This window comes from Aspergillus ambiguus (assembly GCF_047715705.1).
Source record: "Aspergillus ambiguus strain CBS 117.58 unplaced genomic scaffold BDV59scaffold_18, whole genome shotgun sequence".
NCBI classification, from domain to species: domain Eukaryota; kingdom Fungi; phylum Ascomycota; class Eurotiomycetes; order Eurotiales; family Aspergillaceae; genus Aspergillus; species Aspergillus ambiguus.
The window spans coordinates 257,180-275,872 of NW_027395531.1; the positions used below are offsets into that span (position 1 = coordinate 257,180).

General features: G+C 50.6%; 6 protein-coding genes across 6 annotated transcripts; 4 read left to right on the top strand and 2 right to left on the bottom strand.

The window, feature by feature from the left end:
- Window positions 1–545: 545 nt before the first annotated feature.
- On the top strand, window positions 546–2,570 carry BDV59DRAFT_202440 (uncharacterized protein; the record flags this gene model as incomplete). The annotated part of the gene is made up of 4 exons (XM_073694033.1): window positions 546–569; window positions 637–684; window positions 750–1,350; window positions 1,408–2,570. 4 exons carry the CDS (start codon window positions 546–548, stop codon window positions 2,568–2,570), a joined length of 1,836 nt encoding a protein of 611 aa, XP_073547455.1.
- Window positions 2,571–2,678: 108 nt separating this feature from the next.
- On the bottom strand, window positions 2,679–3,794 carry BDV59DRAFT_179560 (sulfotransferase family protein). The gene has a single exon (XM_073689922.1). It carries the CDS (start codon window positions 3,596–3,598, stop codon window positions 2,753–2,755), a length of 846 nt encoding a protein of 281 aa, XP_073547456.1. The 5' UTR covers window positions 3,599–3,794; the 3' UTR covers window positions 2,679–2,752.
- Window positions 3,795–6,858: 3,064 nt separating this feature from the next.
- Window positions 6,859–7,507, bottom strand: BDV59DRAFT_179561 (uncharacterized protein; the record flags this gene model as incomplete). Its single annotated transcript, XM_073689923.1, has 1 exon — window positions 6,859–7,507. A coding segment is annotated over exon 1 (577 nt), but the record flags the coding sequence as incomplete, so codon positions are not given.
- Window positions 7,508–9,259: 1,752 nt separating this feature from the next.
- On the top strand, window positions 9,260–10,601 carry BDV59DRAFT_208159 (farnesyl-diphosphate farnesyltransferase; the record flags this gene model as incomplete). Its single annotated transcript, XM_073695148.1, has 3 exons — window positions 9,260–9,327; window positions 9,399–10,452; window positions 10,506–10,601. The coding sequence occupies 3 exons, from the start codon at window positions 9,260–9,262 to the stop codon at window positions 10,599–10,601; spliced, it is 1,218 nt and encodes a 405-aa protein (XP_073547458.1).
- Window positions 10,602–11,389: 788 nt separating this feature from the next.
- Window positions 11,390–12,324, top strand: BDV59DRAFT_179563 (Mg-dependent acid phosphatase). The gene is made up of 2 exons (XM_073689924.1): window positions 11,390–11,703; window positions 11,764–12,324. The coding sequence occupies exons 1-2, from the start codon at window positions 11,510–11,512 to the stop codon at window positions 12,218–12,220; spliced, it is 651 nt and encodes a 216-aa protein (XP_073547459.1). The 5' UTR covers window positions 11,390–11,509; the 3' UTR covers window positions 12,221–12,324.
- A 114-nt stretch (window positions 12,325–12,438) lies between these two features.
- On the top strand, window positions 12,439–13,508 carry BDV59DRAFT_38932 (transferase hexapeptide domain protein). Its single transcript, XM_073696309.1, has one exon. It carries the CDS (start codon window positions 12,499–12,501, stop codon window positions 13,246–13,248), a length of 750 nt encoding a protein of 249 aa, XP_073547460.1. The 5' UTR covers window positions 12,439–12,498; the 3' UTR covers window positions 13,249–13,508.
- The last annotated feature ends 5,185 nt before the right edge of the window (window positions 13,509–18,693 follow it).

An 18,693-nucleotide genomic window follows, 5' to 3' on the forward strand; every position in this document is an offset into this window, starting at 1 on the left:
CTTTCTTATGTGAATCTATCTTCATGATAACCAATAAAGAGGTACGTCATTATACTGTTGTTATGAAAAACCTATCAGAGATAGGCCGCGGTTTTGAACAGTCACAACTGTGGCCGTCTTGTCAGTAACGCCATATGCCCAGATGTAGTGAATAAACGAGGATGTAGAGAACGTAAATAACAGGTTTTCATGACAACAAAAGAACCTCGCCGTAAACAGGCTCTGCCATCTCTCCTCTTCTCTTCTTCTGCCTTCACCATCTTGCGATATTCTATCCAACAGTTATCTTGCGCCTTGTTCCTGCACTACTGGGTTGGTTTGCTCATTTATTGAGTCAGATCACACGGTCACTTCCACGTACCTTGCATATATCTCTCTCGTCACATTCAGTGAGCGAGTAGCGAGAAGTTTGTTGTGATATCGGGAATCTAAGCATTCATCTAGGTGAGATCCGGACTATTCTTTGAATCACAGATCTCTTGGCATATTCTAGCACGGAGGACTAATCATTACATCGTGCAACAGACCACAGCAAACAGAACACGATGGGCAAGCTCAACTACACAGCGGTATTCTTCAGCCCATATACCCTTCACCACAGTCTTCGCAAATCCTGACTACCTGTTTGGCCTCTAGAGGAAAATCTCGGGCATCAAGGCCGCCCAAGTTGTCTCCAAGGATTTGGTTCGCTTATACCATACGTGTATATCCCACACGTACGCACAAACAGAAGCTAATAAGCACAACAGAAGAAGCGAATCCCGCCAGGAATCGGATCCAAAGCCGCAGCACGCGATCCTCATGTCGAGATTGACGTCGCTGGCAAGGACCTTACAGACGAAGGATTCGAACTGTTCATCGACGATCTCTTCGCATGCATCAAGTATCGCGACGATGCACACACAGACGGACTAGCAAGGGTCACTGAGCTTCATCTCCAGAAAAACCAGCTTACTGTGCAGTCCCTGGCAAAACTCGGTGAAGTGGTATCTCTCAGTGCTGGCGACTTGCGAGAAATCGACCTCTCCCAGAACAACATTCGCATCCACACCTCTAAAGAAAAAGACATTTGGCGTGACTTTCTGGATTCCTTCAAGGACTGCTACGTGCTGAAGAAGCTTGACCTGGGAGGTAATCCTCTTGGATCAGCTGGCGCCGAGATCCTGGCTCGCGTCTATATCAAGAGTGACCTGGATTTCCTTGAGAATGACGCTGATGCCATCATTGGCTCGAAGGCCGATGAGGAAGCGGTCGTTGTCGAACGCGTTTCGTCGTTGAAGATTAGCTCTGGGCAAGAGAACGAGGCGCCGCGTTGCCGTGCTAGGAAGGTCGTTGGTAAAGCGAAGAATGGTGAATTTGTCCAATACGATCCGAGACCTCCATAAAGCTTACTCTGTGGTATTATAGGTCATTCTCACACTGCGCTTACTGTGGCCGAATTGAAGCACTTCGCTTGTACTCGTGGGCTTCGCTCCATCCCCTTTCTGATTGTCTCCGGTATCTCCATGACCAACAGCAGCGCGGTGCACCTCGCAAGCATGTTGACTATCCAGCGCGCCCAAGAGCATCTTTTGGACTTCCTTCCAGGAGGTAAAACAGTGGCTCTGCCGGACACAGCCACAGAGTGCAAGAGCATCATCTGGAAGCCAAACGACAGACTCAGTGCTCCCGCGAAGCGCTTGCTGGAAGTCGCCGAGACAATCGGTAATTTGAAGTTTGACTCTGTCTCTGAAGAAGATGGCATGGACCATGACAGCTTTGACGATCACAACGAAGAGACTGATTCCATTGCTCAGCGCAAGTTGCAGAAGAAGATGGATGTGGAGCACACACGTCTGACTAAACGTGTCCGCATGGAAGCCTTGAAAGTCGAAGGTCTGCACTGCATGGATCTTTGGATGACGTCTTTGAAGATGATGCTTGTCTCTCGCGCTTTGCTGCTTGAAGATACAGATCGCGCTATTAATAGTCCATCTGAGGAGTCAGTGAACGGCGAGCACACAGAAGATAGCAAGGATTCTGTCGAAAATAATGTCGATGAATACGTCAAGGATTACGTTGAGAGCCAGCAGATTCCTGAGATCGTCGTTGAGCAGATCGCTGGTCCTTACCAGTGTATACAGACTCCGTATGTGGGCCCCTTCCAGCCTGGCACTGAGATTTTCGAGGAGAATTTCCCTGCCCTGCAGGTTCACATCCCCGAAAAGACCGCCAATGGTGACAACAAATATGTTCCCAACGGAGATAAAGGAACCAACGCGTCGTCTATGTCCCCTCCCAAAGATACACCCAAGGCGGTAAAGGGGAGCGTACGCTTCTCTAACGGAAATAAGCCGTTCCAGAAGATGCAGTGGAGATTTGGTCTTCCCTTTGAGCTCTGGCGCAGGGTCATCGCCGATGCTGTGGGTGCGGATGGCATCCTGGATCTTGAGCAGCAGATGCGCATTATGCGTTATGCCTCTGATTGGAACTCCGTCAGCTATGAAATGACCATTACTGGGGCCGAGGATCACCAGCAGATTTGGAAGTTCTTGGAGACCGTCAATTGCTTCACTTACAGCCCTTTGTAGATTGGCGTTGAGGTGCCGTTCTTGGTAACATTGACTGACTGGTTCTGTCTGGTACTCGCGGAGGAAAACAAGAAGCTCATGATGGGTATGAATTGGCGAGTTGGGGTGGTATTTGTGCCCTAGTTGTTTACAGATAGAAGTCCAAGTGTTTTTCTTTCCAGTAGAGAGCCACAAGTAGCATGTCAGCCCCATACCAAATACGCAACCGTTGCCAGCATGACGACAAAACCCGCTACAAACACAACAATCTTTCTCACAGCTCGCTCATGATGGACAGCCATCGTGCGCGCAATACGCTCCGCCCACGCCTTGGGCGGATTTCCACTTGGAAACTCCATCTGGGGCACATCCTTCCCCAGGAACCTACACAACGGTTCCCAGCCATCCTCCACAGACCACTCCAGCAGTCGGTCCTCTGGCAATCCAAGACCTCGGACCATCGCGACATGCTGTTCATACACCCACTTGCCATTTGAGGCGAAGCTTCCGCGAAAAAACCGCGGCATCATCGTCCGACACATAGTCTGACGTATCCAAAACAGCTCGGCGCTGAACCAGCTCTTGCACCAATCCAAATCGATTGGGTTGGCGTCAAAGTACCCCATTGTCTGCTGCATGCTGTGGTACCACCCATCCCGGTCGCGACGCACGTTGAGGATTACCTTGGCGTCTGGGTACGCGGCAACGAGCTCAGGCGCGAACTCCGCAGCAATGAGGTCGCTCACGCCGACGCAGTCACCGAGGACGGTATCGAAGTCCTCGGCGGTGAGCTTGGGGGTTGCTCCTGCCGTTGCGGGGGTGGAGTATTTCTTCTGGAGGAGTCGGTAAGTCGCTTCTAGCGAGGACGGGGGTAGGATGGTGTCGAATCCATGGTAGGTGTGGTTCAGTCCGAGGATGTGGAGGGCTTCACGCAGGGATTCGGTGCCTGATCGTGAGATTCCTACAGCCAAAACTTGCATGGGCCGTGAGCGTTTGCGGGCTGGAGGTGGTAGCCCGTATAGGGAGTAAAAGAACCAATCTAGGGACATTTTTTGAACGGTTTTTGGTTCTCTTGTTGGGAGAGGATTACAGGTCGGTTTGAGTCAATATGTGTAGTATTTCCAGATGTCAGCTTATCTGCGGTGATCATCCCATGATTTCCGTGAACGGGAAGAAGCGTGGCCAAGACATGGGGTCATTTGCTGACGATTCACTTCCCTGTGTATGACAATGCTTTTTATAAATGGAAATATCACGGTATATCTTACTGTATGTCAAGTCTGTGCATGTCGTTGCGGCTATGTTGTCGTGTGTTAGGGTTATATACCCAATCGGGAAATAATCATGACCAAGAGGCTGACATCTCGCTTCGCCTCTGCATGAACCCTGCCCAGTGTCCTCTGTTTCGGGCTCAGGCTTGACATGAACAGCCTCAATAATAAGCTCTCTTCAATATCCTGTCCTGGTAAATTGTTGCGACATATCCATGTACAGTATATTCAGCGGACATCTATCTGCTGTACCAGAAAAATATATATTGAGGCAAAGAACATCATACAGGCAAGTCTCTCAATCAAAGATCTCCGAATCCCTTTCTCATAATGTTACTTAGTTCGCTTTTAGTTTTGGCATCATACGGTCTCGCCAAGGCGTTGGCTCAAGGCGATACAAACCCCGATGCTCTAAACTGGACTCCCTGCGATCTCGACTTCCCCAAGGATATTCAGCAGAATATCGCCGTTCCGATTGACTGCGCAACCCTTGAGGTGCCTCTCGACTACACTGATCCGGACTCCAAGAAGACCATAAGTCTCCAACTAGTCAAAATCAATGCGACTGAGAAACCTGTCAAGGGCAGCGTTATCTTCAACCCAGGCGGACCAGGTTCATCAGGCGTGGAAGAAGTCGTACAGAAAGGGCCCGTATACCGCGAGTAAGTAGTCCTTCTAGAACACACGAGCTAGACTGATCAAATAGTGTATTCGGTGGGCACTTCAATGTGATCGGCTTTGATGCACGGTAAGTCTCCAAAGGATGTATATGTAGCCTTTTCTAAGACGTCACCAGTGGCACGGGACGAACAATCCCATATGCGTGCAACGCTCCAAGCGCCGGAGGAGTAAGCCTATCTCGCCGAAGCAACGATACATTTCTTCCACAGAGGGATTTGTGGGAGACATTGAAGTCAAAGGCATGGCATGACGGTGGTGTTTTGGCCGACGCCTGCTATGAAAATCAAAAGGAGACGGGACGCTTCGTGAACACAGCATTCGTAGCACGGGATATGCTAAAAATGGTTGATGCTCTCAACGAAGACGGTCTCCTAAGGTTTTGGGGTCGATCCTACAGTACTGCTCTTGGCCAGACATTTGCCGCCATGTTCCCGGACCGTGTCGGCCGCATGCTCCTGGATAGTAACTTACCAGCCGACGACTACTATTCCGGTCATTGGTTGTCTGCCACGCGCGGCAGCGATGCTGCCCTCATGAACTTCTTCGAGGAGTGCGTCAATGCAGGTCCCTCCCTCTGTCCGCTTGCAAACTACTCAGGCCCTTCTACCAGCCCACAGGATCTTAAATTCGCATTGTCTGAAGTCTTCCAAGAGCTTATCGACAACCCGATCACCCTCCCCGACACCTACCCTGTATCTGCCTGGTGGCAACCCGGTGGAGTTGACCTCTTACTGGAACTCAAATTCACCATATTTGCCAGCCTCTATCGCCCAGATCAGTTTCCTGCACTCATGACGTATATCCAAGGAGCTCTCGCGCGCAACTACACGCTTTGGGAGACGGCAGAACTACAGCAATCTGGACCTGTATGGAATAAGGGAACGAACGCGTTACATGGGATTGCCTGTTCGGATGCTACAGTCCGGGCTAAATCTCCAGAGGACATGTACAGTCTGGTCCAAACACAAGCTGCGCAAGGTTCCTTTGCCGACGCATTCTCGCCGGAGTTGTGGCCTTGCTCTCAGTGGCAATTTGATGCAGCTGAACGATATGAGAATGGCTTCCGGAATATCAACACAAGCTTTCCCATTTTGTTTGTCAATGGATTGTACGATCCAATTACCCCGCTGAGTTCTGCATGGGAAGTGGCCGCTGGGTTTACCGGGAGCAGGCTTGTGGTGCATGAGGGACATGGGGTAGGTGATCATTTCCTAGAACTTTGTCTGGAAGGGTTCCTAATGAATTGCAGCATGGATTCATGAATCATCCTTCATCTTGCACCATCAGAGCTGTTAGGGAATACTTTGACAGTGGAAAGCTTCCGCAATATGGTACCCGGTGCAAGCCCGATAAGACAGCAGTCGGATATTTATTGGAGCTCATTGGACAGACAAGAAACACGACTGCAGTGAAGAGGGTCTTTGTAGAAAAGGCCGGTGGGATTATAGGAAGTCAAAGAATGGAGATGTAGGTTGTTATCGCAAATTCTACGTCAAATGGTCAATATTGGATGCTGTTAAATGGTACTACACTACGCCTGTCAATTAACTTCCACTACTGAACACCTCTACTAGTATCCAGCCTTATATGTAACAAAGCTCTCGCACCGTCAGGTCCCTAGGCATATATGGGGGAAATGTATTGCTACTCAATGACATTTCTGCGGTAGCTGGAGGACTTTCCCCTTCCAGAATATGCTTAGGTCAGCGCTGCTTTCTGCTCCAGGCATGAGCGCGTCGATGCGTGTGCTGATTACTCACAGATCACTTACGGAGCAATCCGGGGGGCGGGGTGGGGGCCTATCATCATATAAAAAGGGGTCATCACTAAGATCATATATAGCCTTGCGGATACCGCACGATGATCTGCTCAAGATTAATAGGTCGCGTTCGGTCACTTGAGGCGGCGACCGCCTCGAGCAGTGCCTCATCGGCAGGGAAAACGAAAGAAACGTGTTGATCACAGGCCGGCCAAGAATGGCTATGCGAGTATGAATAACCGACCCCTTCTGCTAAGCCTTAGGGATCGTCGCATAACACCTCAGCACGTAATTAGAACCCTGGGAATTATTCAAAAATTGCTTAAGAATCGAAAATTCAGTATCCTGATGATTAGTGTATGAATTTAAAACTGGCGCAACTGCTCGACTAAAAAGGATGCGCCCTTAGCTGGAGGATATGATAGCGCAACAGAACCAAGAGAATCCCTATTATTTGTTTTCTTTCTCTGCTTCCTCAATCCTTTCATCGGATTTTATGCCATTCCTTTGCAAGGGTATATGAGTCGAGCAATTCTAAATATCGTTTATCCATTCCAACCTATTCTCATTAGGTCCATGTACTCCATACCAAGTTGTGGAACATGATTATAAGTAAATAGCTAATTATATGCAATACTATGTCAACTTTTCGTGCTCCAATCGATCCTGGTCGGAACATACAAACCCGCCTTCAGAAAGCACATGCGGCCACCAACCAAGAAAATCTCCACCAAAGAGATCTTCATCTAGTGATGTAAATGCTTCTATCCCTGGAGCTTGTAACTGTTGAGCCATGTCACATACAGCCTGCTCTGAAAGCGATGGATCACCATCTGAAGTCACCATCGTTGCAGGCTGATCAGAGGGCCATGGCTGATCATACACGGATTCCAACCAAGTCCTCATGGCCTTCACCCACGCCAACGACTTCGAAAATACATTTTCTGGCCCATTTTTCTTGCACCCTGTAGAAGTCTCTAGAATACGCAGGTTCTCGGTTATCTGTTCCAGTAATGACGGGAGATCCACAGTTCGTCGAACCAGCTTCACGTCCCATGCAGGGTCCTCCATGCATGCAAGTCGGGCTAGTGTGAGAATAGCATGCCGGAATTGTTTCCAGAGGAAGAATGGAAAATTAGCGTATTCCGCGAGCTCAAAATTGGACATGATGTCCACGGAGGATTTTGCAGCGGTGAGGCAGGTGATGAGCGCTTCCATGCTAGTAGTGTCTGGATCGGATGAAAGAGGTGCATGCCGAAGGCGCATGAGAATCATTTCATTGATGCATATTTCCGTGTGAAGGATCATTGCTTGTAGGGTCGCTGGGGCAGATTTCAGAACAATTGGGGTTTCAAATGAAAGGTGGAATTACTAAACGTACTATTTCTGGCCAGAAGAGGTGGGATTGCTCTCCTTATGTCGGTTAATTGAGCATTGAGCGAAGAGATATATGGAGGAACAAGGAGAGTACTCTGATCGTTTTCTGTGTCTTTCATTTGAGTTCTGATGACGGTGACCTTGCTCAGTATGCGTTGGAGCTTGACCATATATACGAGTAACATGTCCCCCAAACTGTTCTCGATGCCGTGTACCATGCTCAAGCACTCTTCAAGATATGGTGACCAGGTCATGCTCTCAGTCCTCGATTGAAACGTCGCGGCACTGTGTGATTTTCTTAGTAAGCATGTCACTAACAGCGAAAGGGTACGAACCATGAAGTGACAAAATAACAAGCCAAGGCCGTTCGTTTGTTCTCAATACCCACCAGCTGTTGGTCTCCAGCAACACTCTGAATCTGGGATGCGATGGAATGAGGAAATACTCGGCTGCTGTTTGCATCCCCAGGACGACGACCCTGAACCTCCAAATCAAGTGCGAGTGCAGTGCATAGATGCGAGAAAACGGTAAAAGCAGGGTTCATAGAAAACCGAAAGTGTCCCCTGTGAATAACCAGTTAGCTAGACTGAACATAATATAGGATGTAAGGTATATCTCACCACAAAATGTAACATAGGAGACCAAGCAATAAGTCAACTGTTCGCTTACCCTCCACGATTACTTCCTGAGCTGCTATTCCTCGAAGTCTCCTACCGAGGGAGTCCTGTTGGGATATATTTGTGGATGTCACGGCGATGATACATGTCCACAGGAATGGTGATTCTTGACGCAATTTCTGTGAGTCCATTCCATTTTCAAGGTGGATGAAAGGGAAAAGCTCGAGATACTTGTTGCAGAAATTCTGGAAATATAGCTCCGCTTCACGTGCAGGCGGTTCAATACCTTCAGGAAGGCTATATGGGTAGGATCCTGATGTCTCCGGCAGTACAGCGGATGGTTCGGACAGAATGGACGTGACTCTGTCATAAGGACCCAGACTATCGCGGCGCGATTCCAATAATGATACAAGCCCATCTATCTTCTGTTCCAGACAGGCAACTCGAGTGCGGCCAGGACCGGGACGTTTCTTCCGGACAGTCGGTGAAGGGTTGCATTCTGCCTTGAGACGAAAACACCTAACCATCATATAAGCTTAGAATTATAGAGATATGAAAAAGAGACTTTACCTCTCACATCCACCTCCATTAGTCCGCAGGAGACACTTTCGTTTCGCGCGAGCGCAGTTGACACAGGTTGAGCCGTATGGAGCTGGCGTTCCACGACCATGCGATTTTCGTTCCATAGCCTTGTAAATTGCAGATTAAAATGCAGTATTCGATTTGGGGTTGCACGTATGAAATCCGCAGTTTCCACTGGGTATGGAAGATGCTCGGAGCTCCCTAGTGAGCGGAGTTCAGGCAGCGGAGTTCTGAATCCCGCTCTGGTGATTCTTATTAATCCCCATCACAGCGGGTTTCACGAAGTCCGCTCCGTTTTGTCTCTCTATATACATCTGGCTAGGAGGGTACATATACTCCTAATTCTTTTGACAATAGTCTGTCGTTCCATTAGAATCCACATCAATCTCTTCACCTTAAATTTCAGTTACTCTATCAATTACTATGGGTTTGGCTGCAAGCACTTTCTATTATCTCTTCCATCCCATCGAATTGCGAAACATCCTCCGATGGTGAGTGACAATTAAATATCGCAACCGAGGGTCACACATGTATTCTTACAAATATCTTGCTGCAATTATAGGAAGATCTGGTACAACCCTATCCATCAGCGGAATATCCAGAACGAGACCGAAACCCAAAAGGTCTGCTTCAAGTTCCTAGAGCAAACCGGCCGGAGTTACAGTACCGTTATCCAGGAGTTGCATCCCGAAGTCCTCCTCCCTGTGTGCGTCTTTTACCTCATTCTGCGCGGCCTCGATACAATTGAGGATGACACTTCCATTCCTCGGGAGACTAAGGGGCCCTTACTACGAGGGTTCAAGGATATAATAGAGACAGAAGAAAGGTGGTCGTTCAATGGCAATCGTGCCGAGGAGAAGGACCGTGAACTGATGGTTCAGTTTTATAACGTCATTACTGAGTATCGGAATTTAAAGCCAGGGTACCGAGCTATCGTTAAAGAGACCACTGACAAGATGGGCAATGGGATGGCTGATTACTGCTGCAAGAAGCTCACTTCTAGGATCGAGACGGTTACGGAGTATGATCTCTATTGCTTCTACGTCGCCGGTCTAGTTGGGGAGGGGCTGACTCGACTCTTTGCTGAAGCAGAGCTCAGCAGTCGTGTATTGCTTGAGGGCCGATTATATGAATCCATGGGCCTATTTCTGCAGAAGACGAATATTATCCGGGATGTCTACGAAGATTACCATGACCAGCGTCGATTCTGGCCCGAGGAAATCTGGTCCAAGCATGTCACAGAATTCGGCGACCTCTTTAAGAGTGAATTTAGGGACGCAGCATTGAACTGTAGTTCTGAGATGGTTGTCAACGCCCTGGGGCATATTCAAGATTGCCTTGTTTACCTATCTCACCTGCAGGAACAGAGCATTTTCAATTTCTGTGCTATCCCCCTGAGTATGGCCCTTGCCACACTGTCCTTGTGTTTCTGCAATCCTTTGCTTTTTGAGCAGCGTCTCAAGGTCACCAAGGGCGATGCATGCCAGTTAATGATCGAATCAACTCAAGATCTACGGGTCTTGTGTGGGACTTTCCGTCGATATGTCCGTCGCATTCGACATATGAATCACCCGAAGAATCCCAGCTTTCTCCAAATAAACATCGTGTGTGGGAGGGTACGTGCTGCATTCACCTTGGTTCGCTTGTTCATGCTTACATGAATACCTAGATTGAGAAATTCACGGAGACACTATTCATGTCTCGAGGGGCTGAGGAGATTCAACACCATAATGTCAGCCAATCGTGTTTCCAACAAGGGGGATGATCAGGGTGTCAGCAACTGGTGCATGAAGAGATGTCTTCTTTCGCCTATCTGGATACGGTTAGGTATGATCAGAGCCGCAAGTATAGATACCATAAATTGCATAGCTACAGACGCCCAAGAGCAATTTTAATTTGGTTAGATCAGTGGCCTCTTTACCGAACGGCTAGAGGTCCGTATTAGGATCTGATGATAACACCATCAAGCTCTAGAATGTCCAAGGCGGCTCAAAGCTGCGAACCCTTAAGAGTCGTTCCAATTTGGATAGATTAGTGGCCTTCTCATCAGACAGCCAGAGGATCGTATTAGAAGGTCGTGGTAAGACTATCAAGCTCTCGGATGCCCAGATTGGCGCGGTGCTACCGTACGAACCCTCAAGGGTTATTCCCATTCGGTTAAGCCAGTAGCCTTCTCACCGGACAGCTAGAAGGTCGTGATAAGACTATAAAGTTCAGGAATGCCCAGACCGGCGCGGAGCTGCGAACCATTAAGGGCCATTCTAACTTAGTTCCAAATATCTCGTTAGGTGATGCCTATATGGAGCACGAACAAGGCTCTCAAATATCAGTTGAAAATTTTTGGGTATGTTTGGGAGGTGAAAGAGTAATATGGCTCCCCCCTGAACTTCATGGACCAAGCTGTTATTCTACCACTGAGTTGGGAATCAGAATGTTCTCCAGTAGAGGAAGAAATATCTGTAAGCAGGGCGTGTCTTCCAAGTACACCAGTGTCATACTTCCATGCAAACTAGGGCAGCAGATCCCACGTGATTACGGGGCAAATAAGGAAATCCCCCGCATATCAGATTCCCTGAGTCAAGCTTGCTTCGCTCGACCACGGCTCCAACAGCAATTTTCCTGGAATACGAATCACATACAACGCACGAGTCTGCTTGACTGATATCCTCCGAAATGCTGCGCACAAGGCGAACAAACACTCAGACGTTGGAGGATACCTCCAACGCCCCCGCAACCTTCAACGATGGCCTTCCGCTGCCCAAGCTAATCGCATTTGACCTGGACTACACACTGTGGCCCTTCTGGGTTGACACACATGTCAGCGCGCCCGTCAAGGCGCGGGATAACAACACCCGTTGTACAGACAGGTAACGGACGGTCCCCTATCAGCTGAACGTCGTGTCCTTGCTCACTCCTATACGCTGCAGATGGAACGAATCTTTCGCCTTCTACCCAGCCGTCCACTCGATTATATTCGCCTGCAAGTCGCGATCCATCCCCCTTGCCCTCGCCTCGCGAACGCATGCCCCAGACCTCGCCCGCGACATGCTGAAGACTCTCCACATTATCCCGTCGTTCTCGGACAACCCGGCCACAAAGACAAAGTCCACCCGCGCCCTGGACTACTTTGATTACGTACAGATTTTCCCCAACACGAAGACGCAGCATTTCGCGCGTATCCAGCAGGCCAGCGGCATCCGGTACGAAGACATGCTTTTCTTCGACGACGAGGCGCGCAATCGCAACGTGGAGACCGAACTGAATGTCACGTTTTGCCTAGTCAGAGACGGAATGACCCGCGACGAGGTCGACCGTGGGGTATGGGCGTGGCGGAAGAGAAACGGGATCAAGCCTGCGCGGCCGATCAAGGAGGAGATGAACTGATCGAGAGATCCCGGACCCGACAGAGGGGGCTGTTAGACGATTACGAGACTTTAGATACCCTTTTACGATAATGTGCATCGCCATTATCTAAATATATATAGAATAGAATGGTGTGCTATCTGTTTGTCCCCGGTCGTAAGGCAGCGTCCTAGCGGAGCCTAAGCGGAGCGGCGGCGATTGACTTCCATCTCCGTCCGACTCGGAATCAACAACATCCGCCCAACTTCTAACACCCACCACCACCACGCCATAATCCCACCCTCCCAAAGTCGCCGACAATGGATCCCAAACAGAGTCAATCCCACCTCAAACCCCCACCACATCACTACGCCCGCTCGTCCTCCTCGCAGTCCGCCTCTCCTTCTCCCTCACCCACCCCGCGCGCCCCCGTCACCGCACACCCAACCGCGACAATCGCCGAGACGACCGTCTTCCACGGCACACATCCGATCTCCATCGGCGCCGGCACGGTCGTCCACCCACGCGCACGCATCTACTCCTACGAAGGCCCCGTGATAATCGGCGACGACTGCATCATCAGCGAAAAGGCCACTATCGGCGTGGCCCCAACACCCACATCCGCTTCGCTGCGAGGTTCTTCCTCCGCAAGCACCACCGCCGATGGCATCCCCATCCGACTCGCGTCCGCCGTCAGCGTGGGCCCATCCACCACAATCCTGCCCGGTGCGCACCTCCATGCAGCTGTGTCCGTCGACGCCCTGGCCACCATCCACCGCCGTGTGTCTGTGGGAGCGCACTCGAAGATCTGCGCTGGGTGTGAGATCGCAGAGAATACAGCCATCAGGGAGTGGATGGTTGTGTGGGGTGTGCCGGGGAGTATCAATGGACTCGGCCAGAGACGGAGGGTCCGCGCGAAGGGCGTGATGACCTCGCCGACGGCGACGGCGCAGGGTCTGCAGTCTCTCGAGGGGAAGGTCGTGGAGGACGCGAGGTTGATGGCCTTGCGCAAAGAGAGAGAGGCCTTGGGGCGGTTGGTGGTTCCTGCTGGGGGTGCGAAGAGGAGGTGAATCTTATTTTTGGTGTCATTCTTTAATTTTGGTTGTGGTTATTCGTGGAGTCCGGTATTGATTTGACTTGTGCTCTATACCCAATGTGTATATGTTTGAGACGAATATAGGACAGTACTCTGTATCTAGAACCGGATAGTCTTGATTTAAGATAAACATAATTTGCAATCGACAAAGGAAATAAACAGGCAGGTTGGTTTTTCCATGACCTGGGAGCCTCGACGTTCATGGAAATCGAAACCCGTCTTCCATGTAACATAGTATTCAAGCATAGACGTACATGCAGAAATGCGAAATGTGAAAAATTACCATGCAGAAAAAGATGTAAATCTTCACGAACCCCTGGTATGGCCTCCGCCTCTGATCCTCTTCCCACCACTTGCGTTGCCTTCATTTCCATCTCCATCTTCTCGTCCACGTTTGTTTCCATGAGGAACGAACTGCCGCGCTTGCGCATTCAACGAGCGGTTACCACCAGGGCTGGATTGTTGTTGTCCTTGAGGCACGTTCGTTTGGACATTCACGTTTCCGCCCCGTCCATGACCGCCGCGGCCGCCACGACCCCTCGGGAGACCCGATCCACGCTGGCCCTGAGTTTGTTGCTGTTGCTGTTGTGCTTGGCCCTGGCCTTGCTGTTGTTGCTGGCCCTGGTGACCGCCACGGCCCGTTTGGCGACCACCCCGGGCAACGGGGAGACCTGATTGCAACGCTTTGAGAACTCCAGTGTTAGAGCCGGCAGGAGGCTTGTTGGGTAGAGAGGCTGGTGTCTGTTTGTTCTGATCCTCCGTGGATTGACTGGGGGCATTCTCTGCAGGAGCCGTTGCAGGGGTCTCCGCAGGAGCCTGTTGTTGTGGTTGCTGCTCTCCCTGCGACTGAGCTTGGGGTGTCGCAGCAGCAGCCGATGGTGGTTGTTGTTGTTGCGGCTGTGGTTGCTGCTGCTGTTGAGCTTGTTGTTGTGGTTGGGCGGCAGTTCCGTTGGTAGTCGTTGGGGTTTGTGACGGAGATGGTGCCGGAGGAGTTGCTTGAGCTGCAGCAGGTGCAGGAGACTGAGGTTGACTTGACTTAGGTGCTTGTGGTTGTGGAGCAGCCTTCGTCGTCTTAACTACCTCCCAAACCTCGACAACAGGCTTTTGAGGAGTTTCAGTTGCCGCCTTTTGGACGACATCAAGTTTAGCCTGAGAGGTACGACCCCGAGATTCAAGCATGCTGATCTTGACTGCGGTCTTTTTCTCTGATAACGTGACAGCAGACTTGACCTTCTCTTCGACGCCCTCCTCCAACTTCTTAAGAGACTCACGCTCTTCGGTAAGCTTCTGTTCGTAGTCCTTTGTAAGCTCATCCTTCTTTTGGTTGACTTTAGCCTGGATGTTCATGCGAAGGATATTCCGAATAACGTCATTTGCCTTGACCAGCTCCTTAGCCTGGGATTCTGTGATTTCTGGCACCTCGACATTGCCTCCTTGTCCGGGAGTGGCAGGAGTCTTATCAGGTTTCGGCCCAGGAGTTCCTGGAGTCTGAGGAACGCTCTGCTGACCAGCCTGCAGGCGTTCCACTTCTTGCTGATGAGAAGTCTTCACCTGAGTCATTTCCGCAGCAAAAGATTGTTTCAGTTCCTCGACTCGCTGATTGATCTTGGTTGCAAGCTCTGCATCCTTGGCTGCCAGGGCAGCGTCCTTTTCGGCCAATGCAGCTTCAAGGCGGCGTATCTTGTCCTCAAGCGCCTTAACAGATTCATCAGTAGCTGGGGCAGCCGCCTCGGTGTTCGGTGCAGGGAACTGTGATGCGGGGGTTGGATTGACCCCGGAAGAATCAGGCACATCCCCAGTGGACGAAGACGGTGGGTTCTCTCCCATCTTGATTTTGAGTTGATCCAATTCGGCCTTCGTAGTCTTCAGTTCCTCTTGGATCACCTCCTTCTCCTGGGCCACAGCGTTCAACTCCGCTTGCTGTGCCTTGATGCGGCCGCTAAGCTCCTTTGAGCGGCCCTTGAATTGTTCCGTAAGTCTGGAACGTAGTTCCGACAACCTCTCTTCTGCGTGCTTCAGCTGGTCTGGGAACGATGCAGCTTCTGTTTGTAAAGCGTCACGGGCAGACACAGCTTCATCCCGCTCCTTTTCCAATGTTTCTAGCTTCTCCTTCAGTCCTTCCATTTCTGCCGGATCAACTCGATCATATTTCTGCAGGATATCCTGAGTGCGCTTCTGCCAGAAGTCACGATCCTTCTGCAGAATCTGGATCTCGCCATCCTTCGTTTCTACCACGTTCTCCAGTTCCCTGATTCGGGTTTCCAACGGCTCGATTTGTTTTTCGAGTTCTTCAACGCGAGAGGACTTCTCCGTAAGAGCAGTTTCGGCTTGTTTGACCTGGTTGCGCAGGGTCACACTGCTCTCCCTGAACACATTGAGCTCGTTCAGCGTCTCCATCAGTTTGTTGTGGCTAAGAGCTGAGTGTTCACTGTCAGCAGCAGCACGACGTTGCTCCTCCAGTTTGAGACGAGCTTCATCAAGCTGGCCCTGGGTGTACTCGAGCTGTTGGCGAAGACGCTTGCCTTCTTGCGTAGAGAGGTGGTATTGAACATCAACAATCTCTTTTTCGCGACGCAGGAACTTGATAACCTCCTGAAGATTTTCCAAGTTAGGAGATGTGGATTCCTCGTCTTCGTTTTCGGGAAGACTGGCTCGATCGCGTTGCAGGGCAGAAATCTGATTGGTGATGTTCTCGAGTTGATTATGGAGTAACGAGTTCTGGTGAAGCACCTCCTCGCGGCGCTTTTGCAACTCGGAGATTTCAGTTTCATATCTCTCTTTGAGCTCCTTCCAGCTTTCCTCCTTCTTAGCGAGGTCCTTCTTGCCCGCCTCAGTTTGGGCACGCAGCTCAACGATATCGAGTTTCAGCTGGTTCGCCTCGTTACGAACATTTTGCAGATTCTGCGCAGCTTCCGCATGCTTGACTAACTCACTCTCGTAATTCTGCTGAGCGTTCTGGGCGATCTCTGCCTGCGCCTTCAAGTCATCTTGATGGAATTGAGCCGCAGCGACATGTCTCTCGTTGTCATCCTTCAATCGTTTGATTTCCACCTCCAATTCAGACTTCTGCTCCTCGAGGCGGCGAGACACGTCACCCTGTTCGTCACGCATCTTGCTGAGTTCGTTGTTCGTCGACGAAAGCTCAGAAGAGATCTCCTCAATCCGCTTCTCAAGGTCCTGGATTTTCTTGTCCTTCTCTTCAATCGTCCGCTCAGTGTCCTCCCGGTACAAGTCGTGCGTCTCGTTGGCAGATTGTAAGCGTTCTTCCGCGTCCTGACTGATAGACTTGTAGTCCTCAACCTGTTCCTTAGCATGCTCAAGCTCGCCCTTGGCCAAATCCAGATCGCGTTTCAATTCAGCAATCTGAATTCCGAGCTCTTGTTCGCGAGTTAATCCGTTCTCTTGAGAGCCTTCCGCGGTAGTTGCAGGCACCTCAGCCGGAGCAGCAGAGACACTGGGTCGGGATTGGACGACCTTAAAGCGCTCTTCAGCACTTCGGAGTTCAACTGTAAGTTCGTCTACTCTGGTCTGAAGGTGGTCACGGGTTGTCTTCACTGCGACCAGCTCTTCTCTCACAGAACCCAAGCTGGTAACCAAGTCATCAATCCGCTTCTGGTTTTGTTCATGTTCATATTCTCTGCGGAGCGATGCCTTCTTCGCCTCTTCGGTCTCGTCATTAAGCTTGCGTCTCGTCGACTGCAACTCCGATTCAAGTGATTCCACACTTGCCTGTAGACGGCGTTTGGTTTCGGAGTCTGTGTGTTCGCGTTCGTTCAAGATAGTTTGCAGATTTGCATTGAGAGAGTCGAGGCGGCTTCGTTCGTTTCTCAATGCAGTGACATCTTCGTTCAACCTCTTCTCAATGCTCTTCCAGAGATCCTTCTCGGCCTTCAAGTTTGCATTTTCCCGCTGAAGGCTTTCGATGAGCACCTTAGATTCAACTAGGTCTTGGGCGACTTGCTGAGTCTTAAGGTCTTGTCTCGTAGCATTCTCCATAATGGAGTTGTAACGTTTTTGGAGATCTCCGTGATCATTCTTAAGAAGGCTATAGTTGCCCTGGAGAAGCTCTGCTCTCTGCGTTGCAGCAGCTAGCTGGCTGCTAGAACGGCTAATTTCGCTCATCAATTCACTGTTCTTGCGAGAGAGATCATTGACCTGCTGCTTCAGTGCGGAGTGGTCGGTGGCAGACTCCTCACGGAAGCTATCAAAGTGCGCTTGCACCTTACGCAGCAACTCGGCATAGTCAGGAGCGTCTCCCTGCTCATTAGCGGTAGTGGGCGGAGCAGCGCCCAGTGGGAGTGACTGCGAGAAGGCAGAAGAATCGCCAATTGTCTGACGCCGGCGTGTAAGCATGCTCCGGAAGGTGTCGCGTTCCTTGACATAACTCTTTGTCTGCGCCACCAAGTTTGAAATCTCGTCACGATATGTCTGCACACGGATGCGCAGTTCCTTGAGTTCTTCCTGTTCTTCTTGCCGGACAGCATCCTTCTCGCGAGCCTCGGCGCCTTCCATCTTGTCGCCGAGCTCTCTAAGCATGCGACGAAGGGTGACGTTCTGTTCCTGGAGCTCATGGAGGTCCTTGAACGCCATAAGGTTCTGGCTGATGAACCGTCCAGTTGGCGTAAGATCTGCAGACGATTCATCAATCTCCTTACGAGCAATTCTCTCCAGTTCTTCCCGGTCGTAGTTCTCTTCACCTTCCTTCAAGACAGCAACCTCCAATACCAAAACCTTAACCTGAGCGCTCAAGTCACGCAGTTGCTGACGAAGGATATCTCCTTCACGAGCGAGCCCCTCCACCTGACCTTGCCACTTCCTTGCTTCCTTCGTCGACTCGTCCCTCTCTTTTCCAGCTGCCTCGAGAATGTTGGACATCTCGACTACTGCATTCTCAAGTCTTGCGTGATCCGCCCGCAGTTCGTCGATTTCGGGCTTGCTGGCTTCCAAATCTTGCACCATCTCATCCAAACAAGCACGGAGTTCTTGGCTAGTCTTTTGTTCTGCAGCAAGCATGGACCGCATCTTGTCATACTCCGAATACATTTGCGTCACGGTGAGACTACCCTTGCCACGGGATGCTCTGGGGGAGAAAGTTCCGACAGGGGTACCTCCCCGGACGGGAGTGCTGGGGCCTCCGTTCAAGCCGGGGCTCATATGTCGTGCAGTTCCTTCGGACTCCAGTTGACTGATGGCCTGCTCAAGCTCAGCGACGCGTCGCTCGGCAGATTCCTTATCCGAATGCTCGGTTTCAATCTCCACGCGGAGTCTTGAGATTTCTTCAGCAGCATCATCTCTCGCCTTCTCTAATGCCAATTGGCATTCTTGCACGCGCTTCTTAGCAGTCTCGGCAGAATTTCCTTGAAGTTCAGCCAGCCTGTTTGCGCTATCGAGCTCATTGCGGAACGATTCGGCTGCTTGG